The sequence below is a fragment of the Coregonus lavaretus genome (assembly GCF_964263955.1).
Source record: "Coregonus lavaretus genome assembly, chromosome: 13".
Taxonomy (NCBI): Eukaryota; Metazoa; Chordata; class Actinopteri; order Salmoniformes; family Salmonidae; genus Coregonus; species Coregonus lavaretus.
This window is the reverse complement of record NC_140000.1, coordinates 42,621,953-42,647,107: the sequence shown is the minus strand read 5'-3', so window position 1 is coordinate 42,647,107 and position 25,155 is coordinate 42,621,953. Positions and strand designations below refer to the sequence as shown.

At 42.6% G+C, this 25,155-nt stretch overlaps 3 protein-coding genes across 7 annotated transcripts in view; 2 read left to right on the top strand and 1 right to left on the bottom strand.

The window, feature by feature from the left end:
- Positions 1-17: 17 nt before the first annotated feature.
- LOC311140531 (ADP-sugar pyrophosphatase-like) lies at positions 18-2,944 on the bottom strand. Of its 5 annotated transcripts, none has more exons than XM_084175618.1 (10): positions 2,856-2,944; positions 2,603-2,749; positions 2,245-2,343; positions 2,087-2,154; positions 1,951-2,000; positions 1,765-1,872; positions 1,535-1,630; positions 1,301-1,413; positions 1,006-1,059; positions 18-857 (listed from the first exon to the last, which is right to left on the bottom strand). In XM_084175618.1, the coding sequence occupies exons 3-10, from the start codon at positions 2,293-2,295 to the stop codon at positions 852-854; spliced, it is 546 nt and encodes a 181-aa protein (XP_084031744.1). In that variant the 5' UTR covers positions 2,296-2,343; positions 2,603-2,749; positions 2,856-2,944; the 3' UTR covers positions 18-851. The 5 variants fall into 5 exon arrangements, with proteins under 5 accessions (XP_084031744.1, XP_084031746.1, XP_084031745.1 ...); XM_084175620.1 differs by having other exon boundaries at positions 1,312-1,413; XM_084175619.1 differs by lacking the exon at positions 2,603-2,749 and having other exon boundaries at positions 2,856-2,930.
- Positions 2,945-3,143: 199 nt separating this feature from the next.
- On the top strand, positions 3,144-14,253 carry LOC311140529 (translation initiation factor eIF2 assembly protein-like). The gene is made up of 13 exons (XM_084175614.1): positions 3,144-3,225; positions 3,651-3,722; positions 3,957-4,020; positions 4,135-4,167; positions 4,290-4,385; positions 4,503-4,609; positions 12,064-12,115; positions 12,226-12,301; positions 12,477-12,599; positions 12,680-12,708; positions 12,808-12,936; positions 13,066-13,203; positions 13,343-14,253. Exons 1-13 carry the CDS (start codon positions 3,152-3,154, stop codon positions 13,385-13,387), a joined length of 1,038 nt encoding a protein of 345 aa, XP_084031740.1. The 5' UTR covers positions 3,144-3,151; the 3' UTR covers positions 13,388-14,253.
- Positions 14,254-15,861: 1,608 nt separating this feature from the next.
- The window catches only part of LOC311140765 (calcium/calmodulin-dependent protein kinase type 1D-like), a gene marked incomplete at its 3' end in the record, with an annotated part of 71,007 nt that continues 61,713 nt past the window's right edge, over positions 15,862-25,155 (top strand). Inside the window, exon 1 of the mRNA XM_084175983.1 lies at positions 15,862-16,333. Within this exon, the coding sequence (XP_084032109.1) occupies positions 16,239-16,333 (95 nt within the window). The 5' untranslated portion in view covers positions 15,862-16,238. The remainder of the gene's footprint in view (positions 16,334-25,155) is intronic.

Below are 25,155 nucleotides of genomic sequence, written 5' to 3'. Positions count from 1 at the left end.
GTAGGCCTACATGTTGCTGTAAGAATAACATGTTTATTGACACCAAGTTAATTCAATTAATGCTAATTGTAAAATTATTATGTGAGGATCATCTGCATGTCAGCCTTATACCAGTAAGGAGACATCTATACCTATACCTTGGTCTAACAGAGCATTGATGTGAACTAATGGATGTCAACGTAAATGCACCGACATGCACAAAAGTATTGCGGTTTCGAGTAACATCATCTTTCAAGGCACATTATTATTAGAACAGTACCTTTTAAGTTATTTTACAGTGACGTTTAGTCTGTTGAGTTAGTGAAAGTTAGGAATGTTCCAGTATGTAATCACAGTTATTATTTAGAACTATATTCAGATCAGGGTAAGAATTTGTATTATCAGACAGCTTGTAATATCAAATTAATCACAAAGATGGTATCTAATTGTGACTATCCCCACAGGTAAAGGTGCATGGACGTATGGCGCATACCTCAATATAAAGAGAGAAGAATTCCGTGAAAGGCGGTGGGTCTTAGATAATACAAGCTGTAGGGTAACACTCCATGAATCTCATGGACTGATCCCCAAGACAACAGCTTAAAGCCACAAAATGGCCACCCTGTTGACAGTGTCATCCCTGGTTTAGTCCATATTCGTAGTATAACAGAGACTACAACAAAAGAGTAGGCAGCCTAATGCACTCTCCCTCTATTCCCATCAATCTAGTTTACTCTCTCCACTTTACTTTCTCTCCCCATCCTTCTCTCACTGTTTGAGCACTCTGAGTTCATTGGGTTTAAAGAAGGCCTGGGACATCCCCATGCCGTAGATGTAAACCTTAGAGTCCACCACAATCTTCTCCTTCTTCATCAGGTCTGTAGGAGGGGGGGAAATCATGCAAATATGATCTCTTCAGGTAATCACAAGCAGAATATAATAACGGTAATAGTATGCTTTTCTGTCTCAAATTGGATTCCACTATGACTTATGAATTGTGAAGAAGAAACTTCAATCGTTGCTCACCATCAATTTTACTCTGGAATTCATCAAGAGGTAGAAGAAGAACTTCAACAAATTCTGGAAGTAAAACAGAGGCCAGAATAAGATTTAGGTCAACGTTATTCTAATAGTGGATAAATACCAAAAGTGTGATTATGAAGAAAAAAAGATTTACCTCCATCACCTGGAAAATAGTAAAAGAGAGGGAGGAAAGCAGAGAAATAAGAACAAGTTCAGGACAATGTACAATACATATCAGCTTGACAATAAAAAACATTGTATCCCATTTTCTAGATTCATAACATTCCAAGAGTCTGACCCCTAACTTACCCAGCTGCTGTGTGGGGTTGGTGTTTTCGAGGTCGTCTCCATTGATGTTCACCATGACGATCTGTGTGGTGCAGTTAGAGAGGCCAGGGTCCAAGCAGGTCACTGCGAGGTCAGGAGAAGGGGAGAGGAAAGGAGGATCACAGGCATATTGAATTTCTCCTCGCTGATGGAACATGGACATAATCGGTCCTGTGTTTTGAGTGTGTGTGTTCATTAGACCTACCTGGGGTGACTCCCACCACCTCCCCCTTGTAACCAGTCTCCTCCTTCAGCTCTCGCAGAGCAGCAGTCTCTGCACTCTCACCCTCGTCAATCAGACCTGAGCAACAGCAAAAAAAACACACAGACAGCAAACACAGATATCAGAACACAGAAGGCAAAACACAGCAATGACAGGCCTACATACACTGCGTCTGAACAGAGTTTTGAGATGTGACTGTAAACCCATGTCACCTGCAGGGAACTCTAGGGTACAGCACCCCATTGGTGGACGGAACTGCTTCACCATGACAACGCAGTCTTTGTGGAGGGTCCTCTTCAGAAGGGCGATGATCCCCACACCTGGAATATAACACAGGAATCAATTTCTATAATGTCACTGCTTATCCATCAGTATGAAATGTATGTACACACACACACCATCTGCTGCGTTGGCCTGTCTGGTTGTCCTTTTCGTAGTCTCCCAAGTTCTATTGAAAGACAGAAATGAATTGTAAAAGGGAACAAATATTTTTTATCAAAAGTAACTTATGCAACTCATTGATCTGTTCCATACCTTGTGTTTCCAACAGGGTCCACATACGTGGTCTTCTCAAGTTTCAACCATTTCCCAGATGCAATGACCTGAAGAGAATACCGTTGAGTAATGTGATATAGCTAAACCAAGAGACTCATTTACACCACACAATGTACATGTTATTATATCATATCTACCTCCTCTTTTACAATGTGAGGTATGGTTGTCGATTTGGGAGGGCTGCTCATCTTTCCAGTGTTGCTCTCAGGGAAATGGATGGAGGATTTTGTTTTTGTCTGCCCAAATCCAGAAAAACTATTGATTACTTGCATGAGTTGATAATTAATAGAGATATATGCAATGCAGATAGTTAAAAGGCATACATTACTTTTATTTTTAGCATGGCTGAAGCAGCTAACTAGCTAGTCGGATTAATCAGGCTGTAATACACAATTAATTGGTATATACAACCTGAAACAAATGCCTGCAAAATCGTGTAAATGTTCCTTACAAGCCAAAATGTTGAATAAAATGTACAAATATTGTTTTACTTACTACCAGTTGTCTGTGGAAATGGTTCAAATCGTTTTTCCACCATTCATTTTTCCCATAGGGGATTTTAGAATCACATAAAATAAGGTGTTTCTGATGAACTTCAAACTTCCTTCACCTTGGAGAGGAGTTTAGTCTGCTAGCTCATTCCTAGCAAAACCCACATGCTGTTATGTAAATATTCTTATAAGTTACAATATTAACCTAGACAAAAAAGCATAGTTAATTGTGAATTGGATACATGTGCAGTACTCACATGAAGATGAAGTGGTTTTAGTCACAAGTCAAGTAAAGCAGTGACGACTCCCTGATTAAAAAAACAGCAATGAAGACTACGTGTGCAACGCAAAAATAATCTCCCTCTTCTAAAAAATATTATAATAGATTAGAGACGGTCTACAACCATTCCAGTTAACCTAACCTAATAAATACAAGCCATTCTCATTTTGTTGTAATGGAAAGGTTGTAAACAACATGGAAACCAATGTCAATAGCTTTTTTCTTAGGGGAAGTATATGTGGCTGGACTCACTTCCGGTAAAGCATTTGCAGTATGAAGAAGGAGCAAGTTGTAAATTGTCAGTTTTCGGTCTGGTATCCGATATTTAAGAAGCATACTATCAAAAGGTGAACTCCTTAACTTGACCAGCACAGTCTCAGATATGTTGTTGATATCGTCACTCTCAAATAAACACTGGTTGTGCTATAATTTGTGTAGCTAACGTATAGTTATCTGTTTAGCTAGCAAACTGTTAGCCAATATGATGTCACCTGTGTGTGTGTGCGTCTGATATTGTAACACAGCCTAACTGTACTTTTATTAGCTAATTGTGAATTCTCGCAAACCTCACCTGTCCTTTACTGATATTAAACATGTTAATCTGTTAGAAGTGCCATGTGTAAATGCTTGTGTGATGATATTGTCATTGATATTGCATCAGCTCAATATCTACCTTTGAGACTGTTTGTTTTCAGGTCTCTTATCTTTGGTCAATACTAGTCTGATAGTTTGTGTTGTGTAGGCCTAATGTTTGGTGTTATCTTTCTTTCAGTTTGATTCTCCCACTGCCTCAGAATGTAATAGATTATTTGCTGGACGACGGAACACTAGTAGTTTCTGGAGGGTAAGTATAACTTTACTTACCCCTAAAGTCACTGTGTCTATTCCCATACACTGTCACTTATGGGCAATACGTACTGGAAAAAACTGTGCAGATGCAAAGTGGTAATAGAAATACGGTCAAATCTTCCTCCGTTTTATTCTGTTGCCAAACTTTGTATCTGCACAGTTCTTCCTGCAAATGTGTTTGTCTCAGCATTGCCCTTATATTCACTGATACAATCTCTCCTCATTCCAGGGACAACAACACTCAGCAAAACCAGACCAACAACAGTGACTCAGAGGAGGAGGAAGACGTTCAGGTGCACTCCATCTCGCTTTCTAGTAAAGTGGAGACTGAAAAAGCAGACTTTATGCTCAATGCTTGAATGTTTTATTTACTGATTGATAAAATGTTCTTCTTTCAATAAAATTAGTGGTCAGATGATGAGACAACCACCACTGTAACAGTAAGTAATGTAGATCATGTTAAATATTATCAATCCATCTGTATATCATTTTAGTCAAGTTTATAATATGATATGCATACAGTGAAGATGTGGAGATTTGTTGTGGTTGCTTTGTGTTCCAGGCTCCAGAGTTCCCAGAATTCAACTCCAAAGTGCTGGAGGCCATAAACACCCTAGGTGGGTGTGTCTTTCCCAAACTGAACTGGAGTGCGCCACGGGTGAGAGAGACAACCCTCTAACACCATCAATATCAGTTTTAAATACTGTCCACAGTGTGTCTGTCTGAGTGGTGATTTTAAGTGAATAAGTGTGTGTGTGTGTTTCCTTTCCTGCAGGATGCTAACTGGATTGCTCTGAACAGCTCCCTGCAGTGTCAGAGTCTGAGCGATATCTTCCTGCTCTTCAAGAGCTCGGACTTCATCACCCACGATCTCGCACAGCCGTAAGAATCCCCTCCACGGACTCACACATTCTCACTTAGGGCTGTTGCGGTGACCGTACTACCGCCACACCGGCAGTCATGAGTCATGACTGCAGTCAAATTCCACGTGACCGTTGAGTCACGGTAATCTCTTATTATGCACTCTGGACATGCGTTGGTAGTACCCAACTCGCTAACGACCTTCAGCTCGCTAATGGCCTGGTACTCAGCGCTCTATTGTCCCTCTAACCACTCTGACGTCAATGCAAATGCAATCGAAAATCACATCAAACACTTATTGTCATGCTTTTAAAACTCATCTCACTGTGATGATCAATTTGAAGAACGAAGTTCAACAACAGGTTGAAACTGAGTGAAAAACATGGTTGTTGTGGATGTTGTTTCAAAGCCAAATACAACGAAATGGACAGTGCTTTCTAAGGTGATGATTAATTCAAAACACCCATACCCATATATGAGCCCATGCCCGAAATAAAACTGGATTAAAATGATTGTGCCTTTATACAATATATAGCCTAATAGCCTACCGCATATTACGCACTGAAAAAAACAAAAATGTCTTTGGTACATATTTGGTCTAGCCTATAAAATTAAACAAGTTCTAGTTATCCCTTTGAATGTGGACTGTATTATTATGCCTACTGAATGGACAGGTTACCTTATGCTACGCTCCAAACGTTCTATTCATGAGTCTGGGCGAGAACATATAGGCCATTGATTGTGCAGGGCTGCTTACAGAGTTAGCCTACAATTATAGTGAATATGATTTTGAATAATGGGGCATTTTTTATATACAGTACCAGTCAAAAGTTTGGATGGACCTACTCATTCCAGGGTTTTTCTTTATTTTTACTATTTTCTACATTGTGGAATAATAGTGAAGACATCAAAACAATGAAATAACACATGGAATCACCAAAAAAGTGTTAAACAAATATATATATTTGAGATTCTTCAAAGTAGCCACCCTTTGTCTTGATGAGTTTGCACACTCATGGCATTCTCTCAACCAGCTTCATGAGATAGTCACCTGGAATGCATTTAAATTAACATGTGTGCCAATTTTATCATGTAAATCTTGGTGGGGCAAACTCAACATTTTTTTGTTGTTGATGCATGCCAGCAAAGCCACTACACAACACAACACTAAACAATACATTAATTGCACTACAACGGTGACAAACAGTGCCCACAAACTGTTAGGGCCTACATAAGCTGTCCCAATAGCATAGCTTTCCTTTCAGAGCCATGGAGTGAACCCTTACCACCGCTACACCTGGCTATCAGCGGAGCCTTGTCTGGCAGCCTCATTTACTGCCTTTTTAAAAACCATAGCTCATATGGCTGACTTGTTTAAACAAATGTGACCCGTTTCAGGAAACTAGGTGTATGTCGCTGGTCACTACTTCACAGGAGAGCCGTTTGAACGTCAACTTAAAAAAAAAAATCTAAATGCGTTTTTTGGCAGAAATGCCTTCTCGAACATGTGAACTATCATGTGCCTTAATAACAAACGTGTATGCCACCTGTAAATATGAATACAATTGTTAAATTGCGAGCCTAGTAGGTTAAGCCACAGAAAAAACAGCAACCTTCCAGCTAGCCATGATTGGCTGAGATAATGAGTGGGCTGGACATGCCGAGAGATGAGTTTGGATTGGTCTGCCATATAGCACACTTCTGTCTATTTGAGCTGGTCAGTATGTCTAGGTAATCCTGTCTAACGCGTCTTTTTTGAAATGTATCGTGTATTAAAACTGCATACGTGTTCAAATCAAATCTAATTTTGCTCTCCACTTTCTGGAGGACCGAGTTTTGAAAACAGTGGAATTCAAGTATGATAGCTAAGGAGATGGAGAAAACACCTGTCTCCGGATTACATCTTCAAACTAAGGGCAACCATGGCATCTGACAGGAGACGCGTCCATCCATGAAAATGTATATGGGTAAGATAGTCTAGCTAGCTACATTTTCAGATATTACACGTTTCTAATTTTGACAGAAAGAGACGTTTGCTTAGCTAGCTATAGCCTAATCTTAGCTAGCTAACATTGAACCTGGTTGGTTAGCTACCTGCAGATTCATGCAGGGTAGTAACGTCATGAGTTGTGATTATGGTTCATGACATTGTTTAGCTACTAACGTTAGATAGCTAGCTAACGTTACGTAGGCCCACAAACTGTTAGGGCCTACATAAAGTTGTCCCAACAGCAGTCCCAACGCCTTACCACTGCTACACCTGGCTATCAGCGGAGCCTTGTCTGGCAGCGAAACAGTTCATTCAGCCTCATTTACTGCCTTTAAAAAAACATAGCTGATATGGCTGACTTGCTTAAACAAATGTGGTTTCTACTGACAATTGAGATGTACAAACTATGGCATAAGGGAACGATGAGCGGATGAGGGATATCCGTAATTTCGATTAAGACAGTAATGAGCGAGTTAAGACGGACGTAGTCAATATAACTATTTGTTCAGCACTTTTGAAATGTACAGCGACGGAATTCAGAACATGGGCCGTTCTTAGAGTATTCTCTATGTACACCAAGTCAGAACCATAGGATAAATGAAGGGGGCATATATAGTACATTCGGAAACTATTCAGACCCCTTTCCTTTTACAGCCTTATTCTAAAATTGATTAAATAAATATAAATCCTCATCAGTCTGCAGCATTGAAGGTCCCCAAGAACACAGTGGCCTCCATCATTCTTAAATAGAAGAAGTTTGGAACCACCAAGACTCTTCCTAGAGCTGGCCGCCCGGCCAAACTGAGCAATTAGGGGCGAAGGGCCTTAGTCAGAGACAACCATCTCTGCAGCACTCCACCAATCAGGCCTTTATGGTAGATTGGCCAGACGGAAGCCACTCCTCAGTAAAAGGCACATGACAGCCCGCTTGGAGTTTGCCAAAGGGCACCTAAAGGACTCTCAGACCATGAGAAACCAAGATTGAACTCTTTGGCCTGAAAGCAAAGCATCACGTCTGGAGGAAACCTGGCACCATCCCTATGGTGGTGGCAGCATCATGCTGTGGGGATGTTTTTCAGTGATAAAGACTGGGAGACCAGTCAGGATCGAGGCAAAGAAAAACGGAGCGAAGTACAGAGATATCCTTGATGAAAACCTGCTCCAGAGCGCTCAGGACCTCAGACTGGGGCGAAGGTTCACCTTCCAACAGGACAGCGACCCTAAGCACACAGCCAAGACAACACAGGAGTGGCTTCGGGACAAGTCTCTGAATGTCCTTGAGTGGCCCAGCCAGAGCCCGGACTTGAACCCGATCTAACATCTCTGGAGAGACCTGAAAATAGCTGTGCAGCGATGTTCCCCATCCAACCTGACAGAGCTTGAGAGGATCTGCAGAGAAGAATGGGAGAAACTCCCCAAATACAGGTGTGCCAAGCTTGTAGCTTCATACCCAAGAAGACTTGTGGCTGTAATCGCTGCCAAAGGTGCTTCAACAAAGTACTGAGTAAAGGGTCCGAATTTTAATCCATTTGCAAAAATTTCTAAAAAGCTGTTTTTGCTTTGTCATTATTGGGAATTGTGTGTAGATTGTTGAGGGGGGGAAAAACAATTTTAGAATAAGGCTGTAACTTAAGAAAATGTGGAAAAAGTCAAGAGGTCTGAATATTTTCCGAATGCACTGTAAGCGGACAATGAAAGCTCTTACGTTATTCGATGATGACATTTCTCTAAAACAGGCTATAGGCTACATGTGCACCACCAAGTTAGAACAGTATGAGGGGGAAAGGGACCAAATTATTAGGGTGAGGCACATGGGCTACTAACAGCTTACTACACAACATACACTTAGTATTACTTTCTTAGCTACAGTATACATATCTCCCTGGCATATTACATCATTTATGAAGCGGCATACAATACATTTTTGGACTCCCATGTGTTGTGCTCACTTGAACTGTAAGGTGGCGCTGCGGTCCTTCTTGTGGGCAAATTTTGTCATCAAACTTTGTCATCAAAATCTGGCATTCTCTGTATTTATGGTGCTTTCAAGACAACTGGGAACATGGAAAAAAAAAAACAAGGTTGAATCATGACGTCAGTAATCTTCAGGTCGGAGCTCTAGAAAGAGGCCAGAGTTCCCGACTTCGAATTCCAAGTTGGATGACCGCTCAAAAACTTATTTTCCCAGTCGGAGATGCTGAGTTCCCAGTTGTCTTGAACTCACTGAAGTCTGAGATTTATTTTTATTTTTTATTTGACCTTTATTTAAGTAGGCAAGTCAGTTAAGAACAAATTCTTATTTACAATGACGGCCTACCCCGGCCAAACCCTCCCCTAACCCGGACGACCCTGGGCCAATTGGGATACAGCCGGTTGGGATACAGCCTGGGATTGAACCCAGGTCTATATTGATGCCTCTTGCACTGTGATGCAGACTTCTGCGCCACTCAGGATCCCAACTTTCCCAGTACCAAGTTTCCAGTTGTTTTGAACGTTTCCAGTCATGCTGGATTGACAGTATGGCCAATGTATTCAACCTTTGGTGCCCTTTTTAAGCTTGGAAAAGAGACTCTTAAACCCAGACTTGGACCACACACCCTCTCCACTGAATAGCAGGCTAGTGATTGCTTTGCAACGCTTGCAGTTAGCCACTGATTCCTTCCAAACCACTCATTGTTGAATTTGCGAATTCCAACTTGTTGTGTTATGTTTATGGCCAATGAGCACGATACATTTTATCTATAATTTCTCTTCATATGACAAGGATTGAAAAGGATTTGCCAGTAGATTGTCGACTTGATTCATGATGATGACTGCTTGTCAAGCTTGCTAGCTAAGTAGCTTTTGAAAGTATGATGTTGACATGATCAGTCCAATCAAAGCTACAGTCGATATAACGTGATTTGATGTCATTTTATCTGTGGCCAATGACCTTGAACCTTCTTGGATGGGCACTTCTAATGTAAATCTATGGCAGCACCCAAGGGTCTTCAATTTTTTAGCTCTCCCTGTAGATTTTGCGGTGACGTAGTGTCCCCATGAGTGACCGAACACTGAGCCAATCACGGCACAACTAGAGAACATTACCACCCTCTACGCTCTGTATTTTCCGCTGGCTACCCCACCACCACAGAAAGCACGGAGCTAGGCTGAAACACCTGCATTTTGGAGATGCCTTACTCAAGAAAGCAAAAAAGAGACCATGTTTGTATGCAGCTTTATTAACTCAAATTTTTTTTTTTTTACATTGTTTGCAACCTGATATGTGACACGTATTAATGCCAAAATAATATTCAAAACAGGCAACAACAAAAAATGAAATACACTACCGTTCAAAAGTTTGTGGTCACTTAGAAATGTCCTTGTTTTCGAAAGAAAAGCAAATTTTCTGTCCATTTAAAATAACATCAAATTGATCAGAAATACAGTGTAGACATTTTTAATGTTGTAAATGGCTATTGCAGCTGGAAACGGCTGATTTTTTTAATGGAATATCTACATAGGCGTACAGAGGCCCATTATCAGCAACCATCAGTCCTGTGTTCCAATGGCACGTTGTGTTTGCTAATCCAAGTTTATCATTTTAAAAGGCTAATTGATCATTAGAAAACCCTTTTGCAATTATGTTAGCACATCTGAAAACTGTTGTGCTGATTTAAAGAAGCAATACAACTGGCCTTCTTGAGACTAGTTGAGTATCTGGAGCATCAGCAATTGTGGGTTCGATTACAGGCTCAAAATGGCCAGAAACAAATAACTTTCTTCTGAAACTCGTCAGTCTATTCTTGTTCTGAGAAATGAAGGCTATTCCATGCAAGAAATTGCCAAGAAACTGAAGATCTCGTACAACGCTGTGTACTACTCCCTTCACAGAACAGCGCAAACTGGCTCTAACCAGAATAGAAAGAGGAGTGGAAGGCAAACACCAGTCTCAACGTCAACAGTGAAGAGGTGACTCTGGGATGCTGACCTTCTAGGCAGAGTTGCAAAGAAAAAGCCATATCACAGACTGGCCAATAAAAATAAAAGATTAAGATGGACAATCTGAGATATGGCTTTTTCTTTGCAACTCTGCCTAGAAGGTCAGCATCCCGGAGTCGCCTCTTCACTGTTGACGTTGAGACTTATTCAGCTAAGTTCAATTATATTCTTCTTACTATAAAATAATATAAAATAATGGCACGAGACTTATAAGCAAATCTTCTCTGCTAAATGAACTAGCCTACGTCATGGTGCACAGCTAGATAACATACAATAGGCTGACTCATATTCTGGTCTTCTGAAATACACATTTTCTTAAATCCTAATGTTTCTTTAGACCTGCCTAAAATAAATAATGGATTTATTGTGATGGTGTTTATTAAATGGATTTATAAAAATGTAGTTCAGCGGCTTGAGTGGAGGCTTGGAGATGCTAAACGTGTTTATGTTCGTTAACGGTCAATTACAGTGAGACCGGCAGTCATTTGCATGAAAATGAGCTGAAATAAAAGATCCCCGAAATGTTCCATACGCACAAAAAGCTTATTTCTCTCAAATTTTGTGCACAAATTTGCTTCCCTGTTACTGAGCATTTTATACTTTTTTTTCAAGATAATCAATCCACCTGACAGGTGTGGCATATCAAGAAGCTGATCATTACACAGGTGCACCTTGTGCTGGGGACAATAAAAGGCCGCTCTAAAATGTGCAGTTTTGTCACACAACACAATGCCACAGATGTCTCAAGTTTTGAGGGAGCATGCAATTGCCATGCTGACTGCAGGAATGTCCACCAGAGCTGTTGCCAGGGAATTGAATGTTAATTTCTCTACCATAAGCCGCCTCCAATGTCATTTTAGAGAATTTGGCAGTACGTCCAACCGGCCTCACAACCGCAGACCACGTGTAACCACGCTTAGCCCAGGACCTCCACATCCTATGCCATCCCAGGCCCACCCATGGCTGCGCCCCTGCCCAGTCATGTGAAATCCATAGATTAGGGCCTAATTTATCTATTTCAATTGGCTGATTTACTTATATGAACTGTAACTCAACAAAATCTTTGAAATTGTTGCATGTTGTGTTTATATTTTTGTTCGGTATAGATGGGTTTTCTACCCGCTGTGGAAAACACTGCAGGTAGTGACTCAGCCTTTCTGAGAGCAGTGGGCCAGGCAGTGGGCTGGGAAGATTGCTTCAGCAGTGGGCTGTGGAGAGGTTTGGTGAGATTGCTTCATCGTAGATTTACTGCTCCCATTGGGGACTCTGATAATGGGCACAGTTGGCAGACAGCTCTGGCATGGTGGAATACTTAATACAGCACCGTCCAGCACTTGATTTAGTACTGAGCTTTCAAACGTGAAGGGGCCACTGAGGAGCATTTGTGCAAGTGTGCATGTGTGTGATGCTTACTACTCTTGTGTTTGTATTTGTGTGAATGCAAGTGTGTGAATTTAATGTGAATTTATAACCGAATGGTCACTGTTCCAATCTCCCTCTACAGATTCCTTCACTGCAGTGACGAGGATTCTCCAAATCCAGCCATAAACTATGAGGTATTTAACACGCACTCACCTTGCTTACATGCACACTCTCTTTTCCACACACACACACACACCTTTTCTTCCAACTGTTTAATAGTGTTGTGTTATACCCCTGAGGTCAGCTGGTCCTGAGGAAGTGGAGTGAGCTGCTACCTGGCGGGGAGTTCAGGTGTTTCATCAAAGAGAACAAGCTGATCGGTAAGTACTGTATGAAGAGGTTAACACACCATTCACCTTTACTCTCACCCTCCCTCAGCGACATATTCAGAGAGCCTGTATTCACTTGCACTGTTCCCAAGGCAGTGTGGCAAGCGTTAGGGCTGTTGTGTGGACTGAAAATCTGTTCTGAGAGCTGTGTGTGTGTGTTCTTTAGGTATCTCCCAGAGAGACTATACCCAGTACTACCACCACATCTCTAAGCAGGAGGCCCAGATCTGCCACTCCATCCAGGAGTTCTTCAGCCAACACGTCCAGTATCAGTTCCTGGATGAGGACTGTGAGTGGGATTCAGTGTGTGTGTGTGATAATTAGAATATATTGTAATAAGAGTAATGCAAAATGTTTTCTGTTTTACAGTTGTGTTGGATGTCTACAGAGATAGCTGGGTAAGTCTTTTGTCATTTATATTTCCAGCCTCTGTTTGGTTGTAGCCCAGGCTTTTCTACGAGTATGTGCATTTTTGACCGTGTGTGTGTGTTTGACAGGGGAAGGTGTGGCTGATCGATCTCAACCCCTTTGGTGAGGTGACAGATTCACTGCTGTTCACGTGGGAGGAGCTTACCTCCGGGAACAGCCTGTCAGCCAATCAAGAGGAGGGTGACACAGCCCAGCAGGTCAGTGACAACTGTGACACAGGCTGTGGCTTTGGTGTACATATACATGTGTATGTTTGTTTATGTGGGCAAGTCTTTCTGTGCTTATTATCCTGTTAACACCGGTTTGTGTTGTGTCTGTAACTGTAGGAAGGCCCTGTGTTCCGCTACACCACCAGTGATGTGACAGTGCAGCCCAGTCCCTGTCTGAGCTACCGGATCCCTAGGGACTTTGTGGACCTCTCCACCGGCGAGGACGCATACAAACTCATCGACTTCCTCAAACTGGTGCGAACAACGGCAGTGCTGGTTCACACAATTTAAGATAATCTTAAAACAACCCTCTGGCAATCTCTATGACCCTCTTACAATTTCATTTTCCGTCATCAGTTTTTATAATCTCACCCTTTCCCTCTTTTCTCTGCAGAAGAAACGCCAGCAAGAGGACTCTGAGGAAGAGGTACGACAGTGACACACCCAGCCCCTGAGGAGCAGGGTCTCTATACAGTGACTGTTAGCCTAGCATAACAATAACCCTAAAACTGTTAAGCTAGCGTTAGCGGTTAGCACAGAGACTACTATACGCATGGAGGTTTGTCCTTATTCGCTCTTGAATCTTCTGATGGAATCCATACACTTTTGGTCATCACTTTAGACCTATCCAGAATGCTGCAGATAGAAATGTATTGAATAGGACTAACTCAACAAACCATAATGAGGAGAAAAGCATCATGACCGCTCTGTGCGGTACATTTCTACCTGCTACACTGTAAAAGTCCCATTGAATCTCATGGTTGTGTGTATTTAAGAGGGGAGTTCTAAGCAGTGCTCCTGTTGTATTGGCCCGGTGTGTCTAATGTAAATATAAATACTGTAACTTAATGTTGTGTAAAGGTAAGGGGGAGTCTGTTACAGCAGTCTGTGTATAGGAATAAAGAATGCTCAATTTTATAATACAGCGCTGGGGAAGAGACGTATCATGGTTTGTGTGTATAGCAGGTACATCATGGGATTGCAATTTCTGAGGGAGATACCCAAAGGTTGAGAGTTTTCTGACTTAGCCCACTGGACTTTCTCTCTTCACACACACCAAATACAAACTTTTCCATGTGCTTTCTAATGGTTTAGTTAGACGCATCTGTATGTAATAGCGATACAAAGGTTTACTCATGAAGTCTCTGTGCAACAGTATTTCAAACATTCCAGTTCCTTACTTACTCTCTCTGGTCATTATAGTTCTATCTATGTTATTGTGGGATTCATGTTGATTCTTATCATTGGTTTATTTTCTATGTGCTGGCAAAGTTCTGATTGGGTAATAAATTGCTGGTGTGTGCACTTTGTGGTCTGTTTTTGGGTAGACTAAAATAGAAGGCATACTACTTTCACTGGTAGATTATTAAATTTCTCTAAAGTGGATGTGATAAGTGGAATGGAATTTGGCACCAATGACTAGACAAGCTGGTTGGGAAAGAGAGTAGTGCATTTTTATTAAGGTCCACTTGGGGGAGATGTTTACCTAAAATGAGAACCCATCAGCGATGGTGAGCTGCCCTGGGATGAGACAGTGGTCTGGGATAACAACTTCACCATTCACGTGAAAGGTATTTAGGATGGAATGCCTGGATGTTCTGTTTTGTCATTAATAGTTATCACGCGTGTATAGCCTAGTAAGTAAAATGCGATAGCAAAGTACTGTTGGGGCAGGATATTGCTGGTTAACCAATCGATCCTAGCCTGTATACAGACGCAGTGCATTGTTGTATTATCTGAGCCTGGAGTCAGGTGCTTGTGTTGTTTTCAGCACACTGCCCCTGCATGCAGGGGGGGGTGCAGAAAGATGTCAATGATGCCAATGATGCCACACCCATCTGGTGGGTGCCAGACTACTGATAGAAAGAAGAGAGACTACACATCTCCTATCATCCTCCTACCTCCCTTTTCAATTCCCCTTGCTCTCTCTCTCTCTTCTCTTCAGCTTGCCAAGATGGACATAAATCCTAGCCTACATCTCAGCCTGGGTTGACTAATCATCTTTCTGGGAGGGAGGGAGGCAGATATGTGAAAAATCTAACTTGAGGGACTTGCTGACTCAGAGCTGTAGATCAAGGGAGGGAGAAAGGGAGAGGTAGGGTAAGTGGACAATATATTTTCTTGAGCTGAGAGGGAACTGCAGTAGTTTGCAGCTGGAATACTCATGAGCGTCTAGAGCACACACGCAGACACACACTCTCGGTCCGTCTCTCACTCACTCACACACACACTTTCACACACACACACACACACTCTTTCTCTCTTTTATCCTATACACAAGCTTTGGCAGGCCTGTCAGATGAAAACAGTCTGCAGTAATTCTCTTCACGACTGGAGGATACTATTCCGTGTGTGTTTTTTTTAGGTGGATTACAGTGCCTCCAGATAAGACACTGCAGTCGAGACTGCTTTGCTGGAGATGGGAGTATTTAACCATCTAAATATTAACACCCAAACTCAATGTACAAATGTATTTAGTACATCAGATTTTAATATGACCATTATAGTGTCTAATATAAAACTTTTGTAGGGCCCATGAATTGCTTTTCATTGCATCGCCTGTCTCTCATGCATGTCAGCACTCTTTTGATCAAGACATAGTAAGTTTTCACATTTTATCTGGAGACAGGCAATGCACCCTTTCTCAAACTTCACAGCAGGTTGCATGGGTCCCTGTAGACTACACCATCTGACCTGGTATAGCCTAATATCCACCATAATAAACATAGGCCAGGTCTGCTTTTGGGAACGTATCTTTGGTGCAATGCGAATTATCTGAAGACATCCAGTCACACACACACTCGCTCTCTCACACATTTGTGGGCAACGCTGTCAGGTCGAGCAGCATCCTACCCTCCCTCATTGCCATAACAACCGATGGCACAATCAGCATGGTTAGATGAAATAATACTCCTCACATTACGCACCGCACGACTCAACAGAGGACTTAATTAAAACGGAATAAGAGAGACAAGGTGACACGTAGCCCGAAACAATTTACGTCAAGATAATCTAGACCAGCTGAACCTGCAGGTGCAACCGCAGACGGTGAACGCTGTAAACAGAGAAAGAAGCGAAGAAAACCGGAGACCTGTTTCGAGAGCTGCGGTGACATTTCTACAGCGGGAAAACCACGAGCTCGAGAAGGTTTTCTGCCTAGCTCATTCTATGCGCGTGGGTCTGCTCCTCACGAGCAGGAAGTGTAACTCGAAGCGTGGGAAAGCTGCATTATCTCGGGGGTCTACTGAGACGCACTGGCATCGTTTTCCCCGGTTTCCCCCTGTTCCACCATGGCTCTGGAGAATGGAGACTCCGGGAAAGGGACGTGGAAAAAGCAAGTCGACGACATCAAGAAAATATTTGAATTGAAAGAGATCCTCGGAACGTGAGTGTGTTATTTCTTAACATTTTCAAAAGCCCTATTGTTGTCAATGCTAATTGGTCATGAATTTACATCTGGTGAGCAGCGGTAGGCCTCTGAAACTTTGTTGCCGAATGTAGCGGGACGCTCGCGCTGGATACTTTGTATCCGTTTCGGTTTAGGGACTGTTCAGTTCACCGTTTAACTGGAAGCCAGCAGAGATGTTAGGCTATCTATGACGGGCTATTTAACGGACTGTAGGCTAGCGTTAGTCCATATCTCTGGATGAGACGAGTGTTCGTTGGGTACGCTATGATAGAGAAATATCGAATGTCACTTTTTGTAGGCTAGCCTATGTCATTCCAAATTATGTGACACAGGCTACCCTGTGAAATTAGGGAACGCTATGAGGCCTATTGTAGGCTAAACTATGTAGGAACTGTTTTACAAAAACCTAGACAGTAGCCTATGCCTAAATAAGGGGGTCTCGTGCGTTTTAGTCCATTATTTTACAACCGGTTATGCATGTCTTGTTCAGTTGGCTCTGTTTGTTGTTATATGCAGTCTTGGCTATTGTTTAAATTAGCCTACTACATTCATCCTCACTCTCTGCCCCGCCCCACGGCTCTGACAGGTCCAGATGTGCCGCTATCTATCATATGAATGACCTTTGGAGACGCGGGCAGTAAAACACTGATATCAATTGAGACTCCGACTTAATAAAAAGAGATTTGACCAGTAGCGAGTGGTTATCATTGTTTTCTGTGTTTATCTAATCCAGAATTATTTATCGGTCACTGTTTAAACCTATTTATCACTAGGCCTGTTAGGCCTACGGTGTAACTAACCTCATACATTAAAGATTGGTTTTGGTTTGACAGCATCATAACGGTTAATTTGCAACCCATGTGAACAGTTTGTTCAGGTGAAATGCTTGGCCAAATGCCCCAGCCTCTTGTTGAAGACCGTTATGCCCACCGGACGGTGCGGTGCTGTAGGCTATAGCAGATTTTCTCTCTGGCGCTGGTACTTCGTTCACCCTGGCACAGAGGAACCGTTTGTTGACTGGACAGGCAGAATCGAGGGAGGACCGTTGGATTAAAGCGGATTAGCGGGCCAGGGAAAACCTCCTGGTCCTGGAATAGGCCACTGGAACAGTTCAGACATGTTGCAGTAAGAGTGATGGTAATAAATTATGATAATAATGATTACAAGTTTTCAACAGGTCATTTCAGTGGGCAATGTGTCGTGGTTATTGAGTATATTAATAAGGTTGTGGAGTGGTTCTGCATTGTGTGTGCATGATGGCCTTTGCAGAATTCCAGGTATGCCCATTTGGAGCAGAGGGCGCATAAATCAGGCTTAAAGGTCATGTCTGATCCTTGTTCTTCATAACTCAGCATCAGTTTCACTGAACTCAACAAAGAGGAGATCGGAATTTCTACTGTGTGCCTGGAATTCAAGTAACAGATGGAAGTATGGACAGGTGCGTTTGGGTGTGTCTGTTTTACTGATGGACTAATGGGGGGTCACTCAGTTGCTATGCTTATAGCTCAAGTCTCCCCTGTGTTGCCATGGTGTTTATGTCCTAGCACTGTTCACAGCATGACAAAGACACTGATTGGGGTTATTTACAAAATATTTCCAGAGGTGCTGTTTATCCCCTTCACACACGCACACACACTGGAACTGAAGACAGGTTTTCTTGTGTATGCTGGTGTTTTGTCTGCACACTTCTGTGTGTTGTTCACTGGGTCCTCCAGGTCCCTTCCTGGTGGAGACCTCTTTCTCTGTGACTGCTGACTTTTGTTTCCTCAGGGGCGGGGCTCAGGGATCTGTCCTCCCGTCTGGACCCTGCAACACAAAAGGGCCTTCTGTGCACGCACGCGCACACACGTGCACACACACACACACACACACACACACACACACACACACACACACACACACACACACACACTTGGCCTTAGGCTATAAGTACGACCTGGAATTTGTCTTGGTCAGGAAAAAATTATCTGCCCTAAAAATATTACTCCCACATTTCATGTTAACGCCATAGCAACACATTAACCAGAGTTCTGCTCAGCGTCAGCCTTTGAACTCCCTCCTGCTGATGTCTGGTGTTCTCCCCTTTAATTCTCTATCAGCAGAAAAAGAAAGGGAGAAAGAGAGGAGGGAGTGATGGAGAGAGTGACGGAGAGAGGAGTGGAAGAAAGACAGCGTGGTGTCAGGGACATTGCCTGTAGAGTCTATTAACTTGCTCCGGTCTCTTGACCATTAGAGTCGTGTTTTCAACACTAAGAGAGAGGAGAAGAGAGTGAGTGGGAGGAGGAGAGGGAATTGAACGAGGAGCGTGAAAGAGGGGATGAGAGGAGAGAAGGGAGGAGGAGAGGGGATTAGAAGAGGAGATGAATGGATAAGAGAGATGAGGACAGAAGAGAAGAGGAGGGGAGAGATGGAAGGAGAACGTCTGTTAGAATAGAGGTTAGGTAAGAGTTAGGGATGAGCTGAGCTACCGCAACATGTAGCTCTGACACCAGCTGTGAGCTAGTCTTTAGAAATAGGATGAGAGATGAACATTTTTATTCACCTCGTAAAAAGATGGACAGATGATGTGCCGCAGCGGCTGCTGGTCCTTCACATGACTGACCGCCAAATAAGGGCATGGCACCAGTCACATTGGGCTTTTGTGCCTTATTGCTTTGCTATACAGTTTCATAATGCTCTATGACTGCATTTATAAATTGTATGCATCTTTATAAGGCGATATTAACACTTCATAAGACGGTGCTTTAAGTCAAGCAGAATGTCACGTCTTTTGACACCTTTTGACATTTTAGTCATTTAGCAGACACTCTTATCCAGAGCGACTTACAGTTAGTGCATTCATCTTAAGATAGCTAGGTAGGACAAGCACATATCTCAGTCATAGTAAGTACATTTTTCCTCTAAAGTAGCTATCAGCAAGGTCAGAGCTAGTAATGGGGAAAAAAGTCAAATGCAAGTGTTAGTTCATGAAAGGCAAGATTGTTTATTAATGTTTTGTTTTTGTGGGAGGGAGCGGTGAGCAGGGGATGCGATGGGGGTGTTGTGGGATTATTTAAGATGCTCTTTGAAGAGGTAGGGTTTCAGATGTTTTCGGAAGATGGGCAAGGGACTCTGCTGTCCTAGCTTTAGGGGGAAGCTGGTTCCACCGTTGGGGTGCCAGGACAGAGAAGAGCTTGGACTGGGCTAAGCGGGAGCTGCCCTCCCGTAGGTGTGGGAAGGCCAAGAGACCAGAGGTGGCATAGCAGTACTCGGGTTGGGGTGTAGGGTTTGAGCATAGCATGAAGGTAGGGAGGGGCAGTTCCTTTTGCTGCTCCGTAGGCAAGCACCATGGTCTTGTAGTGGACGCAAGCTGCTACTGGAAGCCAGTGGAGTGTGCGGAGGAGCGGGGTGACATGGGAGAATTTAGGAAGGTTGAACACCAGGCGGGCTGCGGCGTTCTGGATAAATTGCAGGGGTTTGATGGCACAAGCGGGGAGCCCAGCCAACAGTGAGTTGCAGTAGTCCAGACGGGAGATGACAAGTGCCTGGATTAGGACCTGCACTGCTTACCGTTTTTCAGTCCATAAAGTCAAATGGGTTGATTGCTGCTGCCGGTTTAAAAATGTCAGTCCGGAGACATTTCTCTATCAATTAGATCAGTCACACAAGCCAGTCTTTAGGCTATAGCTTGTATCCATAGAGCTACTATTAGTAGTTAATGTAAGTCATGTAAGGCGGCTGACGGGAGTTAAGCACTATAGAGCCCATAGTAGAGCCACAGGACTCTGTCTGGCATGGTGTCCTGTGTTCCAGCTTTACCGAAACGCTGACACAACACTTTCGGAGCGCCAGAGTAATGTTTACAAGGGGCGAGTAGGGAGGCCTTAGTCAGTGTGCGTGTGTTTGTCCCTGGTGTCCTATTTCCCTGTGTGTGTGCATGCGTGTGTGTGCGTGTGTGTTCCTGCAGCATTCTGTTGTTGAATTATTAAACACTGTGAGCGCCTGGGGGGCCCAGGTGTTCATATGATGCTGCAGACGGGTGTGTTTCAGGTATGCCACACCTCTCACTGCTGAACTGAGAGACAGTAGGAAAGAGAGAGGGGAAAAAGAGAGGGAGAGGGACAGAGGGCAAAGCAGAGCTGCATTGTGGGAGTGTGTAACATCTAGGCCACGATGCCCTTAATTGAATGCTCTACTTCCTGGCTCCTGGCATTGTCCTCTTTCTGGGACTGCAGTTATCTCTCTCTCGCTTTCTCTCTGCCTCTCTCTATATCTCTCTCCCTCTCTCTCTGCCTAGCTCTCTCTTTCTCTCTGCGTAGCTGTCCCTACTATCCGACCTTGCTGCCTCATGTGAAGTGTATGCAACTTTGAAAGCCAGCTTTGATAGTTTAGCACCGAGTCTCAGGAGTTTAACAAGTGTACAGAAGCATACAGCGTTTTTGTATTGCGATCATTCACTGTTGTGTGCGTGTGGGCCTAATGGATTAAGGATATACCGTAATCGGGCATCTTCATTATAGGAAGAGACACGGATTACCCCCCCCCCCCCCCCCCCCCTTGGTTTCTCTATCCCTCCATCCCTCTATCTCCTCCCCTCCATCACCTCTTTCCCCCAATCATTATCTCTCCACTCTTTGAATCTGTCCCTGTCACTCCCTCTCCCCTGCCTCTTCCATCAGCTGCTCCCTCTCTTCTTTTCTTCAGTGATGGTTATTTTTCCTCGTTGTTGTTGTTATTTGTGACTCCCGGTGCTTGGCCTCCTTTAGTTCCTGCGATTAAATCCTAGATTACGTCTGAGTGGACTCATCTCAATTTGTCTTGACAGTGTTGTCATACCACAGTGGGCTCATTCTGATCTAGATGAGACACACACACACACACACACACACACACACACACACTGTATAGAGAGGGCCTGAGAAACATCCATCCAAAACAGTGGTCCCTGGCTACAGCAATGGGTAGAATTAAGTCACTTTTTCACCACTGTGCACTTGTTTGTATTATCCAGACATATAAAACATGTATTTTCAGAAGTGCTCTAGTAAACTTAAGGGTGTTTTCACATATAGTCCTCTTTAAAAGAACCGATCTCAGTCCTCTTTAAAGTGAACTCTGGGGTAGAAAAAGCAAATAAACTCAGTTGTCTTTGTGTTCACACTGCCCTTACCTTTGAATAAGGACTCAACTATTTTGCCAGGTCACTTCACTTTTTTGTGGTCCTAGTCTTCTTTGCATTCACATTGCTATGTTTAGAAAGGAACCAAGATCTTTTTCCAACATTCACTCAATGCACTCAGGATTTTTACAAAGTGCAGGACAAGCCATTCTGAGATAGTGTTATCGGCAGTGTTGAGTTAGTGAAGTACAGGTAGTTCAACTATTAATTTAACTACATTTTACAGTAGCTTGGTGGTAGTTTAACTAAATTCAAATCTTGGTAATGTTTTCAGTAGTTAATTACTTTTTTTGCCATGTAGCGGTGTAGCTAACTACTGGAACTACACACTACTTATTTTTTGCTAAAATAAGAAATGTGTTAACTGGCAAGAATTTCCTTTCTTTTTTTGACAGCAGACCTGCCTAATTCCTAATTTGTGTTTAATAGGCTAAATTACACATTCTGTTAACATCTGACTCCAGGGTGATCTGTTCTTGCAATTTGTAGTCTGACATTTCATGTTTAGATATAATATTTTTTCACGTAGTAGTTTGGATGTAGTGAACTACTTTTTCAAAGTAACTTTAGGTAAGTAAACTTTAGTGTAAGGGTAGCTTTAGTGTAGCCTAACTTCTTCCAGTGTGAAGTAATTGGTAGCTTGGTAAACTACAGTATATTTTCAGATTAGCTTCCCCAACACTGGTTATCGGACAGCTAGATATCCCTACTTACATTTTGGAAGCTAATAGATTGCATTTAGTTAAAAGATGAGAATATTAACATGTAAATATTATTGGTAAAAGCGTAAATAGCAGAAGAATACTGCAAATGAAAAAATGCTGTAATTGAAAATTGTACACCCAATGTAGGCTACTGCCCCTTTAAGAGCTAGCATTGATTTTGTGGTTAGTGCTATCCAGGAATTCTTGGGACATCCGGACCCTAAATCCTAACCCTTACCCTAATCTTAACCATATCCCTTACCTAACCTTAACCCTTACCTTAACCATTTTAAATGTCAATTTCAATGGGGTAACGTCAGAGTTGGAACAACCCAAGGATCCCGGATAGGGTACAAAATCAAGATCCTTCCTATGTTGTGATTCTCACCAAATATGTTGTTATCTTCTCACTATTCAAACCCCACAATCAAATCAACAGCTTATGAAGCTCTCTTAGCCTATAGATCACATATTGCAAACAAATAATCTGAACATTGTGTCAGTGCAAAACTCCACACATATTTAGGAATTTCTGTAATTCCTTGACAATCACTAATCGATATTTAAAAAACGGCACACGTTTTGTCCACGAACTCATCATCTTCTCTCTTGTGGCACCAATGTGAGGGGTTATGGCAGAGTAAACTGTGTTGCAGTAGTCTAGTGTGTGGTGCGGGAATAATGACAAGAGAACCTGGGGAGCTTTGTGTTCACCTTGCCCTAAAAAAGGGGAACCGGACCGCTGAATTCAAGCAAACCAAACTCAGACCACCTCTCAAGATGTTCTCAGTTCAAGAGTGTTCACACTGCACAAAAAATTAAGCGACCCGCACTGAATTCACAACAATTGGCTGAAAGGGACAATGTGAAAACACAGTAAAGGTGTGTGCATCAATACAGGTGTACAACACTTCCCCTTGGGGAGGTTCCATGATGTGTGAATGTACAGAACTCTTGAGCATTAATGATCATCATCAGTCCATTATCGGACCTGAGCCCTATTTAAAGACTCCTAACAGCCAGTGGGTGTGAATGGGATTGGTATCAGGCGAGGGAGACCTACAGTACCAGTCAAAAGTTTGGACACACCTACTCATTCAAGGGTTATTCTTAATTTTTACTATTTTCTACATTGTAAAATAATAGTGAAGACATACAAAATATGAAATAACACATATGGAATCATGTAGTAACCTAAAAAGTGTTAAACAAATCAAAATATATTTTATATTTGAGATTCTTCAAAGTAGCCACCCTCATGAAGCTGCTTTGATGACAGCTTTGCACACTCTTGGCATTCGCTCAACCAGCTTCATGAGGAATGCTTTTCCAACAGTCTTGAAGGAGTTCCCACATATGCTGAGCACTTGTTGGCTGCTTTTCCTTCACTCTGCGGTCCAACTCATCCCAAACCATCTCAATAGGGTTGAGGTCGGGTGATTATGGAGGCCTGGTCAGCTGATGCAGCACTCCATCACTCTCCTTCTTGGTCAAATAGCCCTTACACAGCCTGGAGGTGTGTTTTGGGTCATTGTCCTGTTGAAAAACAAATGATAGTCCCACTAAGCGCGAACCAGATGGGATGGCGTAACGCTGCAGAATGCTGTGGTAGCCATGCTGGTTAAGTGTGCCTTGAATTCTAAATAAATCACAGACAGTGTCACCAGCAAAGCACCCCCACACCATCACACCTCCTCCTCCATGCTTCACAGTGGGAACCACACATGCGGAGATCATCCGTTCACCTACTATGCGTCTCACAAAGACACAGCGGTTGGAACCACAAATCTCAAATTTGGACTCATCAGACCAAAGGACAGATTTCCACCGGTCTAATGTCCATTGCTCGTGTTTATTGGCCCAAGCAAGTCTCTTCTTATTATTGGTGTCCTTTAGTAGTGGTTTCTTTGCAGCAATTCGACCATTAAAGCCTGATTCACGCAGTCTCCTCTGAACAGTTGATGTTGAGATGTGTCTGTTACTTGAACTCTGTGAAGCATTTATTTGGGCTGCAATCTGAGGCTGGTAACTCGAATGAATTTATCCTCTTCAGCAGAGGTAACTCTGGGTCTTCCTTTCCTCATGAGAGCCAGTTTCATCATAGCGCTTGATGGTTTTTGCGACTGCACTTAACATTTTCTGGATTGACTGACCTTCATGTCTTAAAGTAATGATGGACTGTCGTTTCTCTTTGCTTATTTGAGCTGTTCTTGCCATAATATAAAGCCTTTTTTAAAACACTTTTTTGGTTACTACATGATTCCGTATGTCTTATTTCATAGTTTTGATGTCTTCACTATTATTCTACAATGTAGAAAATAGTAAAAATAAAGGAAAACCCTGGAATGAGTAGGTATCCAAACTTTTGACTGGTACTATATGTCTTACTCTAAGTTGTTTTTAGCTGGTTTATTCCTAGGCCTAGAACAGATTAGTCACGATGATTCTGTGTAAATGTATATAGGCCAGTCATACCGAATGACTTTGGTTACATACACCTCATGGCTTAGTTTCTATACAACTGTTTCATAATTGGTCATGCACAGAGCATGCTTGCAGATTGCACACACTTCCTCAACTCCATGTTAGCGTCTCCAGTCTCATCTGCTGCTCGTGCTGTGCAATCTGAGACTGATGAGACACATGAGAGGAGCTCACGGGGAGAAACTAATTGGCCTCCAAATTAATGTCACTGCCGCATCAGATCTGGGGCATGACATGAAGCTACATGTTAAGTGGTTCCTCTGTGTCTTCTGGGATGTGTTTTAATGCTGCGGTGTTATTGAAGCCCACTCTTTTATTTTATTTCTTTTTATTTAACCTTTATTTAACCAGGTAAGCCAGTTGAGAACAAGTTCTCATTTACAACTGCGACCTGGCCAAGATAAAGCAAAGCAGTGTGATTAAAAACAACAACACAGAGTTACATATGGGGT